The sequence below is a fragment of the Mustela putorius genome, unplaced genomic scaffold (assembly GCF_011764305.1).
Source record: "Mustela putorius furo isolate JIRA1106 unplaced genomic scaffold, ASM1176430v1.1 tig00003863_pilon_pilon_pilon, whole genome shotgun sequence".
In the NCBI taxonomy this organism is placed as follows: domain Eukaryota; kingdom Metazoa; phylum Chordata; class Mammalia; order Carnivora; family Mustelidae; genus Mustela; species Mustela putorius.
The window spans coordinates 17633719-17653037 of record NW_025422015.1 but is presented as its reverse complement, the minus strand read 5'-3'; the positions used below and the strand labels follow the sequence as shown (position 1 = coordinate 17653037).

General features: G+C 41.5%; 1 protein-coding gene across 2 annotated transcripts in view; it reads right to left on the bottom strand.

Moving 5' to 3' along the window:
* MAP3K5 (mitogen-activated protein kinase kinase kinase 5) overlaps positions 1–19319 on the bottom strand; it is a 199889-nt gene that overhangs the window by 7598 nt on the left and 172972 nt on the right. Inside the window, exons 24-26 of one of the 2 annotated variants that reach the window (XM_004740273.3) lie at positions 13704–13889; positions 10778–10883; positions 1536–1779 (exon numbers count right to left, since the gene is read on the bottom strand). In XM_004740273.3, coding sequence (XP_004740330.1) covers positions 1536–1779; positions 10778–10883; positions 13704–13889 — 536 coding nt within the window. Of the gene's footprint in view, positions 1–1535; positions 1780–5277; positions 5570–10777; positions 10884–13703; positions 13890–19319 lie in introns of those variants that run through there. The other variant, XM_045066319.1, reaches the window with a different exon arrangement.

The following is a 19319-nucleotide window of genomic DNA, read 5'->3' as shown; positions in this document are numbered from 1 at the left end:
AGAAACAAATATACCAGCTCATTGGTAAATAAAGTAGCTTTATTGCCTTTATAAATCTGACCACGGAGGAGGAGGAGTTGGCGACAAAACCAAATCGAGTGAACATTCATCCTCCAGAGATCAGAGAGGGGTATAAAAAACAACTCCATCTAGAGCTGGGTGACAGTACACTAAAAAACAACTAAAGTTAACACCTACTACCAAGGTTGGTGTATTGCTTGAGAAGAGGAGGCAATGAGGATTTCCATGGAAGTCTCAGAGGAGGAAAGACACAAAGTCTTCCACTAAGTAGTAGAGATGCCAACTAAGAGCTGGTTTTACCAGGACAAGATTAGGATCTGGAAGTCCAAAAGCCATTTTCCCCTTACTCAGGAAGATTTCTCTATGCAAAAGGAAGATGATATGAATGGATTTACTCAATCATGCAAACAAAATTCATGTTTCTGAATATAAGATGAACTTTGTACTACTTGTACTAAGCTTGGTATTCAAGCTTAACTTTAAAAACTTAAACTTATGACAAGAAGTAAAATATGTTCTATCTTCCTGATGAGCAAGATTTTTAAGTAAATATTTGCACAACTGGTATTGATTCACTCCAAAAAAAAAAAAAAAAAAAGGTTTTCACTATAAGCCCAGAGTTGTAGTCAGTTGATCACATGTCAAATGCAGCCAGCACAGGAAGCTATAAATCATAGACTCAGAACCTGAATTGTGCCAACATCTGTAAAGAACAGGAAATATTTACTCTTCACTTAATAACCTGATCATGTGGATTTTATGTCACCAAATTCTCAAAGGAAAATTAAACTCCAGATATGACAGAACATATTCAAAATAAAATAGGATCATAAATGCAGTCAACTTATCATCCTTTCAAGGTTTTTATTTGTTTGTTTATTTAAGAAAAGTAAAGCTTTAGCATCACTAAGTTTACTCTCAAGAGCAGAGATCTTCCTCTTCTAAGAGAACTTGATATTCCAAATCACAGGCTTTTAAGAACATGGATTTTCTGTCTTTCTTTCATCCCAGCTGTTTTCTGGGATGGTACACACTGCTCTGAGTCTGTGTCCAAGACAGTCTCTGAAGTTACAGCTACTTCGAAAATCTCACTGTACTTGGAGAAAAAGCAGGGATCAAAGAATGCTGCCAAACAAGGCTTGAATTTGACTAAAGAGACTAAGACAAATCTCTCTTGTTTGATAAAGAAAGATATCAAACCAAGTTTATGTGAATAGGATAAAGTGATGAAACATTTTGTATTCTCTGGATCAAACTTTATTATTATTATTGAAGGTCGGGGGAGAGCGAGAGGCAGAGGAAGAGAGAAAATCTTAAGCAGGTTCCATGCTCCAGTGTGCTGGACCTCACCACCCTGGGATCATGACCTGAGCCAAAATCAAGAGTTGGATGCTTAACTGACTGAGCCACCCAGGTGCCCCATCTGTGGACCAAACTTTAAAAGAGACCCCAAACACATGCACTTATGTAAAAGTAAAGGAAAGAAAGCCCACCCATGTCAGAATAGGACTTACCTATTAGTTTCTATTTTCATCCTTCCAAGTTGCACATTGAGGGACCGGTGGGCATTTTGGGAGTCGTGGGATACAGTAGAACTGAGCGTGCTCACCCCTGAGGTAGCTACAGCATCTTCAATGACAGCATGAGGTCTTCGAATAGTTTGGTTCGAAGGCCGTTCCTCATGGTCATCTTCTGCCTCCAAGTCTTCTTGATCAGCGGTATCGCTCTCAGATGCGAGGCTAAAGTGTGGCCTCAGTTCTGTGAGGCATAACATTAACAACAGTGTTAATAAAATATGACTGACTGCTTTAATTTCTTCTGACATCCCTGCTATTAGTAAGATATGTATTCCAAACTGGTTTTCCAAATGTAGGCATAGATTTCTGGGCACTAGTTTACAGTTTTTCTTCCAGTGAATCTAAAAATTCACAGGCTCTCTTGACTCAGAATGACCTAATTCAAACAAGAGGAAAATGGCCACACCACACAGAAGACGTGGGAAAGAGTGCCCGGGTGCTCAGTTGATTAAATGTCTACTTGGCTCAGGTTGTGATCCCAGAGTCCTGGGATTGGGCCCCATGTCAGTCTCTCTGCTCACTGGGGAGTCTGCTTCTCTCTCTCTGCCTCTCCCTTTGCTGGTGCACGCTCTCTCTTTCTCTCTCAAGTCAAAATAAAATAAAAAAGATATGTGGGGGGGGGATGCCTGGGGGCTCAGTGAGGTAAGCAATGGCCTTGGGCTTAGGTCATGATCTCAGGGGCTTGGGATCAAGCCCTGCATCAGGCTCCTTGATCAGCAGAAAGCCTGCTTTTCCCTTTGCCTGCTGCTCCCGCTGCTTGTGCGCTCTCTCTCTCTCTCTGAAAAATTAAGGGGGGAAAAAGAGATATGTGGGAAAATGCTAAAATCAGAAAGGCAATTATGTAAAAACCTCTTAATATAAACATTTGTTTACACAAGTAAAATTCATTTTTTAATATTATATAATATCAGGCAACCATTAACTCACTTAGAATGAGGAAAATGAGATATAGTGAGATTACCTAAATAAAAGAAAATTCACAGAATACTTTTTGCCTGTAATGGTCAAAGTGTAAGGGGATGGAGGAGGTCCTGAAAATGCCACATGTGCTTATATTTAGTCTAATAAGACTGTTTTTGACTACTGGATTCTTAGTGTGAGTCCTTCTCTACCCTGTTGACTAATCACTGAAATTAACAGTGCAAATGTTATAAGTCTCCAACTTAAATATGTCGCATGAGTTCATCTGCATGTCACTTAACAACTTGGATGATATCTTCCCAGAGAAAACAATACTATAAATTGTGATTATGGTATCAAAATGAACTAGGAAAAGGAATTACACTCATAAACTAAGTGAAGTCAGGGTAGCAGAAATACTGGATCTTGACTCCATATGCTATGACACACAATGAAAACCATGGAGAGTCTCTGTCAAAGAAAGGCACAGTCACACAACATTTTGCCTTGATATCCTGAGGGCTCACAGACTCCCTGAAGCTTGTTCAGAGAGTCCATGAACCCACAGGTTAAGAGCCCCTGAGTGGGGAGATGGCTCCAGGGATAGTGATAGAAGACCCAATCTAGCCAGGGCATGGCAACGAAAGGCTGACTAATTAACAAATTCTCTTTTCTTTCCTCACCTTTCTCTTTCTTTCCTCAGCTTACTAGATCTGTGTATGGTATTTTCCTCTAAATCTCTGGCTAATACTTCTCTACAGATCGTTTTTTTCTTTTTTTTTTAAATCTACCATCTGCCCCTTAAAAGCTGGAACCTGGAATTCTATCCTTCACTTTTTTATATTTCTATTTACTATAGCTAAGCTCATTGAAATCTATCAAGGTTAAGTACTTATAACCTGTGAATGACCAACTATATTTTAAGACTTGATCTGGTTACATCCAATACCTCCTAGATATTCTTTCTGGGCAGGCATTTTAGATTCAACCATCTAAAAAAAACCCCTCATGACAAAAGTCAGGGTGTCCTTCAGGGGCCAGGTTTGTGCAGCTCTGACTTCCTTCATCTCTCTTTATTAGTTTTCTCACTTCTTATTGTAGCAAAAATGCATGACATAAAATTTACCACTGTCACTGTTTTAAAGTATCCAGTTCAGTAGTGTAACTTACTCTCTAGAGCTAGTTTTAAAGTTGCGAATGTTTTGTAAGTTTCATCTTGCAAAACTGAAACTCTATACCCATGAAATACCAACTCCAATTTCCCCCTACCCCCTGTCCTTGGCAACCCCCATTCTACTTTCTGTTTCTGTGAGTCTGCCTACTACGATACCTCATAAAAGGAGAATCATTCAGTGTTTGTCTTTTTTGAGACAAGCTTATTACTTCACTCAGCAAAGTGTCCTTAGGATTCATCCATGTTGTAGCATGAGCTCATCTGCATGTCACTTAACAACTTGGATGATATCTTCCCAGAGAAAACAATACTATAAATTGTGATTATGGTATCAAAATGAACCAGGAAAAGGAATTACACTCATAAACTAAGTGAAGTCAGGGTAGCAGAAATACTGGATCTTGACTCCATATGCTATGACACACGATGAAAACCATGGAGAGTCTCTGTCAAAGAAAGGCACAGTCATACAACATGAATTTCCTTCCTTTTTAAGGCTAAATAATATTCCATTGCATGTATAGACCACATTTTGTTTATCCTTTCATTTATCAGTGGATACTTGTGTTGGTTCCACCTCTTGGTTTATTGTAACTAATGCTGTTATGAATATGAGTATGCAAATATCTCTTTGAGATCCTGCTTTTAATTCTTTCTTTGGATATATACCCAGAAGAGGAACTGCTGGATCATATGACAATTATTGTTTTTTTTTTTTTTAAGATTTTATTTATTTATTTGAGAAAGAAAGAACACAGAAGGGGAGAGAGAGGGAGAAGCAGACTCACCGTTGAGCAGGAAGCCCGATGAGGGGCTTGATCCAAGCACCCTCAAATCTGCCTGAGCTGAAGGCAGATGCCTAACCGATTGAGCCACCCAGGCACCCTCGTATGACAATTGTAGTTTTAAATTTTTTGAGGAGCCATTATGCTATTTTCCATGGTAGCTGCACTGTTTGATAATTTCACCAAGAGAGTACAAGGGTTCTAATCTCCCTACATCCTTGTCCTTTACCTCTTAAGCTTAACAAAGTCCCACCTCTACTCTGCTTTCTACATTATCTCTTTCCAAAATTCCATTTCGTAACTCATCTACAGAAGGGGAAAGGGCTCAAAATCAGGGGTTTTAGTGCTGCAAACCCAGAATCCAGTACAGGGATTAGGACATATTGGTCTAAGAAATGTTGACAAAATGGAAGAGTTATAATACTAGGATTATTTGTATTTATAAGGGAACCAAATGATTTTTAAAATTTCACTTTACAAATAACTTAGGGAACCTGAATGGCTTAGTCAGTTAAGCACCCAACTCTTAATTTTGGCTCAGGTCATGATCTCAGGGTCCTGAGATGGCACCGCCTGCATCTAGCTCTGTGCTCAGCCAGGAGTCTGCTTGAGATTCTCTTCTGCCCTCCCTCTTCCCACGCCAACTCTCTCTCTATAAAATAAATTTTAAAATCTTAAAAAAAAAAGAAAAAATAAGAAAGTGCAATTCTAACTTAAGTTAGAACATAAGATTAGGCCTTTCAAAATTTTCTAAAATTATTCTTAAATTTCTTTTATGGTATCCAAACTGAAATTTAAAAAAGAATTAAAAAGTTTTGTTGTGCTGTTGACTATTATCTCATGTTTGGGGAGGGAAATGGTCTGATATTTATTATTATATTTAAATACCCCCTCATATAGCCCTAACTCTACCTTTTGTTATTTTATGTATGTACAAATGATTGAAAAACTCTCTCAAATAATTTGAAGAAAGTAGAAAATTGTAAGCAAATGCAATACTTTGTTATTTTGGTCTTTTGTAGCAGCTCCCTGATTATACATCACCAAATTCCACACTGTAAAATATGCAAGTGGATGGAGCAACTGGTCTTTGTCCTCAAAGAAATAACAACCTAAAGGAGAGCCAGAAGGAATATACAGAAGAGCCGTAAGAGCAGGCACAAAGATGTCATGATTATAAGCTCAAATTAAAGCAGCTAAAAACTTCTTAGATGATCTCAGTTATAGACCTAGCTACACATATAATTCACATGTGCATGTATTAAGAATTATAAGAGGTAAATAAAAAACATTTGTAATAACCAAATTCAGTGGTGGTTTGCTCATGGATTGAATCATGGAAGCAGAAAAGCTTAAGCAGGATTCTGGAGGAGGGGAAAGCCTTCCTTGGAGGGGAAAGGGGCAGTGGCATTTGAGAGAAGGAGGTTCAAATGGTGGTCCAGAGCCCCCTGAGAAGAATGGAAGGCAGAATGGGCTGTCAAGAGAGAGAGAAGGGGGCGCCTGGGTGGCTCAGTGGGTTAAGCCACTGCCTTCGGTTCGGGTCATGATCGCAGGGTCCTGGGATCGAGCCCCGCATCGGGCTCTCTGCTCAGCCGGGAGCCTGCTTCCTTCTCTCTCTCTCTGCCTGCCTCTCTGCCTGCTTCTGATCTCTCTCTGTCAAATAAATAAATAAAATCTTTAAAAAAAAAAAGAGAGAGAGAGAGAGAGAGAGAAGTGTGAGGAGAAAAGCAGGGACCCGGGGTTTGGAACGGGGGCCTTTAATGAGGAGGTGGTATGTAAGCTCATGTGTGGGAATCTAGAGCTGGTGGCTGTTTCCAATACAGCAAGATGGACTCAAATCGCAGTACTCTTCCCACTTCCCTGCCCCCAGACACCACTCCAATCGGTTCTTTTCCCAGAGGAACATAGCCAGACCCAGCTTCTTTAACACAGGGTATTTCTGACACCGAAGAAGATTACAGTCCTTGTCAGTGTAGAGTATGACTCCCACCATAAGTTCAGATGGTACAGAATGCTAGTCATTTTACTTTCATGTGGACACAGGGCACATGAGTAGTTTAGCTGAATTGGTAATAGTATCAAGTACTTTAGCATTAAGAATTATTATTAATGTAGTTAGTATGCCTCCATTATCAATTCTCTCTTGGCATTGCCAACATGGTCTCTATGCTCAGCATTTCTCCATCAGGTCACCCACAGCCGGGCTGATTCCTGATGACAAGTGAGAAAAGAGCCTGAGTAAAAAAAAAAAATTAAAAAAACCCAACTCTTAAGGGGCTTGCACTGTACTCTCTGTTCTGTGTGCTCTTTTGGGAGAAAGATGGAATACTTCTAATTTTTTTTTACTTTTCAATTTTGAAAGAATGGCAGAATAACAAAAAAGTTGCAAAAATGATGCAGAGAGTTCCTGTATACCCTTCAGCTTGCCCTAAACTTGACATCTTATGCAACTGTGGCACTAGGACCAAACCCAGGAAACTGACATTGCTACCATACACTACATCATCTACAGACCTTGTTGAATTTCACCAGGTTTCCCGATGATGCCCTCGTGCTTTTTTTTTTTTTTTAAGATTTTATTTATTTATTTTGACAGACAGAGAGAGCATGTAAGCAGGAGGTGCGGCAGATGGATGCACAGAGAGAAGCTGGCTCCCTGATGAGCAGGGAGCCAGACGTTGGGCTGGATCTAGGACCCTGGGATCGTGACCTGAGCTGAAGGCAGATGCTTAACTGACTGCCCTTCTTCTGAAGCAGAATCCCATACTGCATCTGGTCATCATGTCTCCTCAGTCTCTTCCAGTCTGAGACAGTACCCAGGTATTTCTTTGTTTCCTATGACCTCCTCCACACTTTTGAGGAGTACTGGTCAGTTATTTTGGTACGATGACCCTTGTTTGGGGTTCACCAATGTCTTGTCATGATGAAGTTGAGACTATGCATTTTTGGCAAGAATAGCACAAAGGTGATGTTGTGCACTACTAAATGAGTCATGTCAGGGCGTACAGGATCCTGATGTCTTATTTCTAGTGATGCTGACCTTGATCATTTAGTACACGACATGTCTGTCAGTTTCCTCCACTGTAAAATCACTGTTTTCCCTTTGAAGTTAGTAAATATCTTGTTGGCAGACACTGTGTGGCCATTCAAATCCCTGTTTCTCATTACTCTTTTGCCTACTAATTTTAACACCCATTGATACTTCTTGCCTGCAATAATTGTTAATGTACTGTTTGCCTAATGGTGATTGTCTATTTTCCTCATACTTTCTCCATTTATTAACTGGAATACTACAACAAAGACCTGACTCTTCTCCTTCATATACTTATTTATTCAATTATTTCAGTATAGACTTACAGATACTTAGTTTATTCTATATACTATAACCCAAGACTATTATTATCTTATTTTATTGTTCAAATTGTTCTGGCTTAGATTTTCAGGAACTCCTCCAAATGGGTGTGGTCTCGTGTCCTTTCAAAAAGGCTCCATCCTTTCTGGCATCACAGGATGTTCTAGGCTCCTGTATATTTTCCCTGCCCCAGGTCTGGAATCAACTGTCACTCCAGGGAGCACTGATTGCTCTTATTGGAGAATGGTGTTTAGATACTAAGATCTGGGTCCTCTCTGAGGAGAGACCTAGGATATGCATGCACTGATGATGACACACTTTTAAATCTGTGGTTTTATTTAATATGTGTTTCAAAATTTTGTAGGCCAATTGTACTGTTTTGTCACCTAGAAGGAATTTTTATCAGGGGAAGATGAAGACAAGCATTTTTAACATTTGTTTGAATGTTTAAGTGTCTTTGAATCTCAATTGCATAACAAAATCTTTAGGGACATTCAGAAATTAGATGGAACTCTCAAGTGCTTGAAATCAATTCCTCTTGGTCACACATTTCATTATTTATATATTGGTATACAAATGTATACGGTCTTCCCCTTTCCTAGGAAGAATATAAAAAATACTCTCTCCAGTAATTCTCAAAAATTTCTACTTAAAAATGCTTGTGAACAGTTAATTTGGGTTTTCATCTGAGACTCCTAACGTCCTCAAACAATTTCACAGTGGAAGGACAAATAGCTTTCCTTAGCAAACCCTCTTCTTAAAGAACATGGCTTGTTCCATACACATGTTGGGCAGACGCAGTGCTCACCAATGTGCCCCACCCTCGTACCCCCAAGACACCCATGTGAGCAGAAGATGTGCCTCTCTTCACTCTCCCTAAACTTACCAGTGTTTCAACTACTGTATGATGATCAGTGTGCCTTTTAAACTTCCGATTTGGGGAAGAGTATTACATTTACAGAAACATTGCAAAGGTCATACAGAGAATTCCCATACACCTTCCAGTTCCCCCAATACATCTTATATAACTGGTATACTCATCAAAACCAAGAAATTAACACTGGTACAATACTATTACCAACTACAGACTTTATTCAGATCATACAAGTTTTTTTTTTTTTCTATGCCAGGATATAATCTATTGCATTTAGGTAATCCATTTTTAGAGGGAAGTTTAAAAAAATTAGGTCAACAGATCATTTATATGCTATTTAAGTATTTCAAGGTATACTTCCTCTCTCCTTTGCTCATTTAGATCGCTACTGTGTTTAACTTATGCCTACACCTATTCCTTTCACTAATACGCACCTAGTTCCTTTCACCCCTCCTATCTTCTGAATATATGACCCCTCTAGGGTATATTCCTCACATCTAGGTTTATCCCAACAACATATTCCCGAATACAAGAATCTATTAACTTGGTTAGAGCATTACTTTAGGTCTGCACTAGCATTACCTTTCCTAGGTTCACATCCAATTGTTAATTACGTGTTTCCATGCCTCTAGAATTTTTTTTAAGTTATGCAAATTTTCTACCTTCATTTGTTATAATCAGGTGAAATTCACTTATGTATTATTTCAACTCGTATTTATCAGGGGTCCACTGATTTACAGGCACCGTGCTGGACAATATGCTCTGCACAGAATAAAGCGGACACGGTTACCCTCGGTGAGGGTAACAGCCAGGAGACAGGAAAATAATGGCGGTTTCAAACTGGCAAGGCATCGCAAATGGGGAAAAGCACTTTTAAGGAGACAGAATAGCAGTGGAGCCTACTTTAGACTACTTTAGACTGTGGTGGGTCAGGGCTGTCTGAGGAGGCACCTTTTAAACGGAGACCTGAAGAATGAGAAGGAACATGGCAAGAGCAATGAGGGGTGGAGGTGTGGCCTGAGTAGAGGATCAGCGTGTTTGGGGATATTGGAGCTTCCCATATTTCTTACTTACAGAAGAAGGAAATAAATTTATCTTTACTGAGGTTTCATATAAACTTTGACATATGTGCCCTCACTCTCAAACAAGGTATTTTGAGAGAAGAGAGGGAATTCCACAACACAGAAGGATTGGCGATGACTTAAGTTGGTGGTGCCATGTAAATAAATAACCTAAATTTTAATTAATCCTTTTAAACTTCTATTTTAGACTGCTTTATAATACATGCATAAATTAGTGCAACATATTTCTAATTTATGTATCTAAATCTGTTTATCTATCTACTTATCATCTGTACACACACACACACACACACACACACACAAGCACACCCTCCCACACACCCATATAGGATGGAAGAGCTCTGCTTAAAATGTTTTACTAGTGCATACACTATCAAAAGTACTTGGAAGTTTGCCTTGGAGTATGAATGTGCCTCTCACTCCATAAAACTCTGTTTCATCAACACTACCCCTTTTGTACCTCATTGCAAGCATAGCTGGGATCTGTCTAGACCAGTGATTTCCAAACCTGGCTGTGTATCAAAATGACCTGGGAACTGGATTAAAATCAGATTCCTGGGCTTTTTTCCCAGCCGATTCTTACTCATTCAGTCTGGGATGGGGCTTGGAGAGCTATAATTTTAAAGAGCTCCTGACATCCCTCAGTGCACCAGCTGCTTTGGGAACCACCAGTAAAGGATGACACAAGGGTGTGCTTTGTGGGCACAAGTATCTGCATATTGAAGTGCATATGTGTTTGGGTATCCCACATAACCTTCTCTTTCTCGCCATACCCAGACACACTCTTTAAAGACAAGGAAGCTATTTTCTTCACTCACTGTATACATTCGGCTTGGTGTTCATGGCTTAGACTGGAGGCACTAGATAAACATTATTCGGTGGTTTTAAAAAGATTAAACAAAAAGGCTAACTTGGCCTGAAAGGCAGTAAGGAAGACACCATAAATGACAGATCAATAGTAATTTAAAATGTCACACACTAAATATTTGCCAAGTAACTGAATATTCCTGACCTGGCACCAGAATGGTGATGGCCGTCTGCACCGCCTTTCGGATGATACTGTCTAAGGCAAACATCCAGTGTGGCTTGATATTATGATTCCGAAGAACTTTATTGACCTGGAGAAAGAGGGTGACATTTAGTCTGCTTTAATTTTTAACTGCAAATAACCTAGATGACACAAGCATCAGGATGACATTCTAGCAACAACAACTAAAAGGTTTCTTCACCTTGAATCGTGCATAATTTCTTTATGTCACTGGGAAACAATGAAAAATGGCCACTTTGAATCAGAGTCTGGTGATCCCCATGGGAGCAAATCAAAGGCAGTCTGGTTAAATAAAATGTGGCTTCTTTGGAACTCAGAACAAGCTACTTCAGCTTTTCATGGCGTCTGCAAAATGGATGGTGGAGGTGGAGGTGGTAAAGGAGGAAAAAAGAATCTAATGGGTTTGAAATAAAAACAAACACTGGTCTCTAGTGTTGTGACTCTGAGGTTTAATATAACCACATGCTTCAGCCTAGTCTGGTGACTTGGAAGAGCAGGTAAGGGAGGAAATGAGCATGTGTGTTGCTACCTACAGATTTGCCACAGTGCTTGCCTTATCTTCCTTCCCACAGTTGTCTATATCTCAGCAAACAGGGGAGGAACCTGCTAGAATATTCCAGAAAGGCTGTTCACATTGAAAGTCTGTGGTGTAAGGGTATCACATATTTAAATAGACACTGAAATAGATACATGCATTACCTTTTTTTAAACTGTCATCAAATACACATGCCATATAATTTGCCACCTTAACCACTTTTAAGCATATAGTTCAGTGGCGTTAAGTACATTCACACTGTTGTGCAACCATCACACCATCCATCTCTACAATTCCTTGCATGCACCTCCCAAAACTGAAACTCTACACCTGTTAAACAATAACTCCCCACTGCCTTCCCCCCCCCCCAGCCCCTGGGGAACACCATTCTACTTCCCACCTCCATGAATTTGACTCCTCTAGGTCTGTCACGTAAGTGGAATCATATGGTAATTTTGAGATAGGCTTATTTCACGCAGTATAATGTGCTAGAATTTTCTTCTTTTTCAAGAGTGAATAATATCCCTTTCCATGTGTAAGCCATATGTGTTATCTCTTAAAAAAATAACCATTAATATAAAAGCATAAGAGAAGCTTATTTAAAACTGGGGTTAACTGCACTAACTGCTGGTTGACACGACCCTCTATGAAAAAGTCTGGGCTCTGATCAGAGAATTGAGAAGAATCGATGAAGAAGATGCTCCAGCTGCGATCCCATGCCAAAAGCTGGAGTTCCAGTTGCTTACTCCTGCCATTGGTCTGTCTTCATCAAATCCCCATAGTAGTTGCTCTCAAAAGGAAGTGAACCACTGGTAGGCTCACACTTGTTCTAGGACATCCTTTCAGAATGAGTTTGTTCTCAGACCTTCATTTTTTAAAGGATCTGCCTGCTTATTTGAATAATGTAAGGTATAGCATTTAGTAAACTAGAAATTTCTCTAGATGGAAGGGGATCCTCCATCACTATGACCCACTCCCCATAGTTCTTCATTAAACGGGGTACATTCTTTGGGTTCACTCCCATCCTGGATAGCGAGTGAGCAATAGCAGGTGTGTGTGTGTGTGTGTGTGAGAGAGAGAGAGAGAGAGCAAGACACAGACAGAGACAGAGAGAGTGACCTGGGCTCAAGGCCCACAATTAAAACTACACCACTCAATCTGAATTCTACTGGTCAATTTGTTTTCCAGCCTCTAGGATGGAAGCCAAATGTGCGGGCAAGTGCAAAATCAATAAATTAATTCCTTCTATTTGCAGATGGTTAGGTTTCCCTAGTTGCAGTGAAGTGTGCCTTTAGGATTTAACTATTAGTGATAGGCGCCGCCCGTTGTTTTCATCACCCATGACCTCAGTCAAGTCAGGAGTGTTGTCCCTGACCACAGCACGGCACAAAGACCAAGGGGCTTACATAGAGTTTCAGAGAACGTGAGTGGCTGTTGAAGGATTTACTTTGGTTTTAAATGAGGGATCATTTGATGCACCAAATACAACTGCCAAGACATCTACGCAGGAGAAATACATACGTTAGCAGTGAGTTAATTTGCGAAATTAAAATCCCTTCGTGCAAAGTGCTTTTGTATTTACAGCAGACGCTGCCAGGAACTCTCTTATTTCAGTCTCCTGCACTCTGCGAAGGCCTCGAAGGCCTAGGAGTGGCTTCAGGCTTCTCTGGTACAGAGTTCCACAGAACAGTCTCACTCACAAAGAGCACCTCCCGTGCTGAATCAGGCTTTAGAAAGACTGGCGTCTAGTTGATGTTGCGTAGCAACTCTACTTGAGAGGCTGGAGCCTTCAGCAATCTCTCGTGGATTAATTTTCATTCAGTGAGGAATTAATGTGTACTAAACAAACGTGTTTAAAGTGTTGGGTATGGAAACCAGAGAAAAAGTCGGGGCGGGGGTCGGGGGCGGGGAGAAGCACTGGATTTACTCAGGGGCGATTATTCCAATCCGCATGGTTGCATTTTCTTCGGTGACCACTAGGTGGCAGTTCTCGTACAGAATTTAAAAGTCCATGAGGAAAATGAGTTCCGTGGCAAGTCACCAAAACAGTGACCCGCCACTACAAGATCTCATAAGAACAGAGTTCAGCCACGGGAAATGTTTGTTAGTTTTTGCTCTTTCCCACGGAGTTCGATTTCATGGTTATCCAACTTTGTGGGATACAAACACATAACAACAGATCCGCTCCTTAGAAGCACACAGAGAGGAACCAGCTCACACTTACTCACCATCGAAAAAGAAGAGGTTATCAGAGTTAGTAAAGAAAGAAAAGGTAACAGAACTTAACGTTTTAACCTATTTTTCTAAATTTCGTTGGGAGTCTGTGGAAGGACATAGGCAAAATATCATACTTACAGCATCCTGAAAACCGAAGAGCACCACCTGAACCTGGCTAATGCCGTGGCTGTCGAAGTCAAGTTCCAGCTTCAGCTTGGACAGTGTGGTGGCGATGATTTTTCGGTCCGTGGATCTCACAAATTCTCTGAGGCTTGCAATGAGGGTTGTGATATGTTCCCATTTTAGTTTAGGTTCTTCAGCCCCCTGTGAATAAAACCTGTCAGTTGATCTGTGCTAGACACAGTCATCATAAGCCGGCCATTCCCACAGCCCCTGTGGGGACCTGGGCTTCAAAACGCCCCCACTAAAGGGAAGAGGCCATATTGGAACTCTATGCCCCACCAGCCCCACCAACCACCCAAGAAATAATCAGACTTTGTGAGGAAGAGTACCTACTGCAACAGCTCAGCCACCAGCTATGATTTAGTTAGATATACAGAGCTTTCCCCAAATAGGAACAGGCTGAGGTAAGACCTCTCAGAAATTTTAATGGGGAACTGAAGAGAGAACAGGCAATGAGCCATAGGATCTTAAGCTCAAAGTTGGCCCAGAGAGACAAGTCAAAAGATAGCAGCAAGAGTACCTCTAGTTGTAAGGAAGGGAGAGTACAATCAATGGGATTGAGAGTGACTATCTACATGGAGAGGAGAAGGGAAGGGACAGAAATAGAAATGGCATGCTAAGGAGGCCAACAGCAGCCAAAGCTGAGAAGAGATGTACAAACTCTCAGAACACGAAGTAATCAGAATCACACACAAGTTTCAGTCTCTGTGGGGCTCGGCTAGGCACTAGGGTTGGAATTCCTTAAGACCCTACCTCCTTCAGGTATGAGAGGCCACTTACAATGTGCCCCCCAGAACTTTAACTGCCCTTAAAATGTGTTGATGCCTTTCACTTAAAACAATTCCTTACCCACCGATGAGGTAATTAGTTGTAAGACTGAACCAATGGACACGTTTATACATTAAAAATATAATACGATATTTATTTATTTATTTATTTATTTTAAAGATTTTATTTATTTATTTGTCAGAGAGAGAGAGCAAGAGCGAGCACAGGCAGCGTGGCAGGCAGAGTCAGAGGGAGAAGCAGGCACCCTGCGGAGCAAGGAGCCCGATGTGGGACTCGATCCCAGGACGCTGGGATCATGACCTGAGCCGAAGGCAGCTGCTTAACCAACTGAGCCACCCAGGCGTCCCAATAATACGATATTTAAACAGGTTCCTTTTCTCAAAGGAAACATGGTAGGGTATTATTTATCCTCATTTAACTTTAAGAAACAAGATTTTTATTATGCTCATTTCTATCTCTTATTATACAATTTTGTTACCACATCATTAAAATTAAATTCCTCAATCAGGCTGCGATAATTACAATTTCTAGGATTCTATTACAATCAATGTACCATCAAGTTCTCTCCCTCAGTATGGTTTCATTTGGGAGCTCCCTCTCATGTTTATGTTTTCAGGAGACAAGATTATATTGAAAAGCTTGAAAGCTGTCATTAAGGGAATTAGAACGAGACTGGGAACAATTATCAACTTTCTTTTCTTACCACCAACTAAATTACACCCAAAGTAAAGATTCACAGGCAATATCATAATAACATGAAAATATGTTCAAGAAGAAAAATGTGAGTTATTCAGAAATTGGAAGCTTATCTTAGTGAAGAATCAGCTCCCTGTTTGCCAGCAGTTGAAATAGCAAACATTTTTTTGACATTAGCTTTGTTTTCACAACAGATGAACATGTTGCTTCTGGTTTTCTGATGTGTGTGCCACTGTCCTACAAAGGAACACTGTCTGCTCTGGGAAATGTTTTCTGTCTGGAGTGGTTCATCCACTTACATGATTGTGGCTTCTGTTCTAACTCCTGTGTTTCACGCGCACTCCTGAACATGCTTATGCAGACGAGCATCTCTTGTATCAAGGATGCAGATTCGGCATCCTAAGGTTGCCCTTGACAGTGTGCCTTTCCTGAGCACAGCACTGTCCAGGTTCTTCTGTGAAGGCGTGCTCTATTCTCTATTCTTTATCCTTTAAACCTCCTCAAAAATGATGAGTGAATTTCAGAAGAATGTTATGAGTCCAAAGGGCTTTTGTGGGCTGCTTTGGGACAGCAGTACTTTTGGTCTTATTAAAAAAGGTTAGGCTTGGGCACCTGGGTGGCTCAGTCGGTTAAGTGCCTGACTCTTGATTTCAGCTCAGGCATGATCTCAGGGTCATGAGATCGAGTCCCTCAACAGGGGTGTGGAGCCTGGTCGAGATTCTCTCTCTCCCTCTCTCTTTGCCCCTCCCCCCTTAAAAAAGGGGTGGGCTTGGGCGCCTGGGTGGCTCAGTGGGTTAAAGCCTCTGCCTTCGGCTCAGGTCATGATCTCAGGGTCCTGGAATCGAGTTGTGCATCAGGCACTCTGCTCAACAGGGAGCCTGCTCCCCCCTCTCTCTCTGCCTACCTCTCTGCCTACTTGTGATCTCTCTCTGTCAAATAAATAAATAAAATCTTTAAAAAAAAAAAGTTCAAATTTTAGGATTATTTGTTCCAGCTCTTTGAAGAATACCGGGGGAATTTTGATCAGAATAGCATTAAAAGTATAGATTGCTCTAGGCAGTATAGACATTTTAACAATGTTTATTCTTCCGATCCAAGAGCATGGAATGTGGTCCATATACACTATGGAGTATTATGCCTCCATCAGAAAGGACGAATACCCAACTTTTGTAGCAACATGGACGGGACTGGAAGAGATTATGCTGAGTGAAATAAGTCAAGCAGAGAGAGTCAATTATCATATGGTTTCACTTATTTGTGGAGCATAACAAATAGCATGAAGGACAAGGGGAGATGGAGAGGAGAAGGGAGTTGAGGGAAATTGGAAGGGGAGGTGAACCATGAGAGACTATGGACCAGATCTGAAAAACAATCTGAGGGGTTTGAAGGGGTGGGGGGTGGGAGGTCGGGGTACCAGGTGGTGGGTATTATAGAGGGCACGGATTGCATGGAGCACTGGGTGTGGTGAAAAAATAATGATACTGTTATGCTGAAAATATATAAATTTTTAAAAATTTTTAAAAAGTTCAAAAAAATTTTAAAAAATGGAGGTGGGCTTAAAGGTAAAAATGTATCCAGAGATATTTAACACTACGAAAAGAATTATTTATATCTGGTTGTAGAAAATACGTAAAGAGATTAGACAACTATGATTAGCCTTCTTGATAATGGTCACAAAAGCAATAATGATAGTTAACATTTGTGAAACACTCTATTAGTCTCTCAGTTGCTCATGATCTTGGCTATTCCTTATAGAAACTCCATGAGGTAGATACTGGCATTTCCTCTGTTTTGTAGGTTAGAAAATCAGCTTCAGAGAAGTTAAATAACTTTCCCTAACTGCACAGCCTGCTAATAAACAGTAAAGCCAGGCCTCTGGCAGAGGAAAGCTGAGGCCGAGCCCAGACTCCTCATCATTGCCTTCTCTTGCCTCGGTTAGCTGGAAGAGCGGGCAGAGAGCCTGAATCAGAACCTGTCTACTGCCACACCACCAAGGGATTCAGAGCACCCTTAGAGATACAATCAGAAGGACCCTTGCTATCCCTGGATGATTTGAGATGCAGCACGTGACTCTGACCCATAGTTTCTGGTCCTCACTGGTTCCTTTGTGCTGGTGCACCAAGGCATGCCCTCTGAGTTTTTTCTTCTTTCTCCTTTTACAGAGAACACTCAGGCATGCTGAAAAAACCAGGAGGCCACAGACGACTGAATAGGATTAACAAACTGCAAAATGTTAAGAATTTCAGCACACTCATGAAGGGAAGTCTCTTGCCAGGCTCTGTGCTAAGAGCTGGGACCATGACAACGACTGAGGCAGTCCTGCCTGATGGACCTTCAAAAACCCCAAACAAGCAGATGCTTTCTCTACTGGAAGAGCTCGTCCCTAGGGATGATTATGAGATTTAGACAATCCCTGAGTTCTGCATGTTTTGGAGCTGAAACAGGCATCTGACATGAGTAGCTACAGTTCAGAAAGGGTTTCGCTCTACAGCAGCGAAGGGCGATTTCCTTTCCTTCCCCCACTCCAAGCACCAGTCCCTCCCATTTTCACTAGCCCCTGTCAGCATCTGGGAGCTGTCTCCTAGGGAGGGGAGGTCCAGGGCGGGGGGCGTTGCTTAGGAGCACAGACCCTGGAGCCAGACTGTGTGGGTCTAAATCTGGACTCCGCTGCTTAGGGCTGTGTGGTCATGGCCATTACTCAGCTCCTCTGTGTCTCTGAGTCGTATGCAAGATGAGGACAACAGAACTATTACTATAGTGCTATTGCCACGAGGCTGGAGTTAGTAAATACACCTGAACTACTAAGAATAATACTGGCCCTTATGAAGCGTCTGCTGTTATTAGTGTATGTTGAGTATGTTTCCTGTTACCACTATTATTGATATAGGTTTGCTATTATTACTATGTCACCGGATGTGCCACTACTACTATGAAATATTTACTAATATTTATTGTTTTTCTTCCTCTGCTAGAATGCCAGCTTCAATGGGATATTTCTTTTTCCCAGTTTTGTTCACTGTGATGTCCACAACAAGTAGACGGGTGCCTGGAATTCAGCAGAGGTTTAATAAGTATTTGTTGAATGAGTGTATGACCTCCAACTGCTGCCCAGCTGTTCCTTCCATCTAAATTTGATTCCCCTTCTTATTTCACACCATCCGATCCCTGATCCTTGAATGACCAGAGAAAGCAGAAGTCAAGAGAAGAGAGAAAGCCGAAGGTTCAAGATGGCTCCTGTCTCGTCCACATCTCCCACATTCCTGTGCAGCCTCCTCAGCCCTCACCCTACTCCAGCTCAGGGTCCCGACTGTCCCTCAGCCCAGAGCCCCCACTTCCTGGGCCTCCAAGGAACTGCTCAAGGTGGATTTCCTCTAGGAACCACGCAGGGTCTTCCCATAAAGTGTAGGTGGTGCTCATCTCAGTTCTCCTCATACTAGAGACCCTGCTGGCACACATGTGGCCTTGACTCTTCCTATGGGATCAAAAGGCATTAGAGAACTGCTAAGGAGAAAAAAATCAGCAGAGAAACTTTGTGGGGTTCTCAAGATAAAGACAGGAGCCAAGAAGAGAGTCTTGCCCAGTACAGCTGAGAACAGGGAGACAGTTGGACTGAGAGACAAACTTGACCCGACTCCTCTAGCTCCACACTTTCCGCAGCGGTTTTCCCAAGACAGAAGGTAGGAAAGAAGGCATAGCCAGCTGGTGGTCATAGGAGCCCGAGCAGCCAGTGCCCATGCCACTGAAAGAAAGTACCAAGTATCAAGCCTGAAGCCAAGCATGGCTGTGGAGGCTGACATCCTGAAGAGATGTGAGCTTCTGCTCCAAACTCAGGAGGCAGCACCTGAGGCCTGGGGCTGCGGGAAACCCCATTTCTACTGGGACAAAACTGGGGAGGGGATTCTTCCTTGTTATCTGTAAGCAGAATCCTAGGGAACATATTTTCCCAGGTATTACGGACTGAACTGTGTCCCCCCAACCCCAATTAGAAGCCCTAACCTCCAGTGTGATTGTGGTTGGAGAAAGGGTCTTAGGAGGTAATTAAGGTCAAGTGAGATCACAACAATGGGGCTCTAATCCAACAGGAAG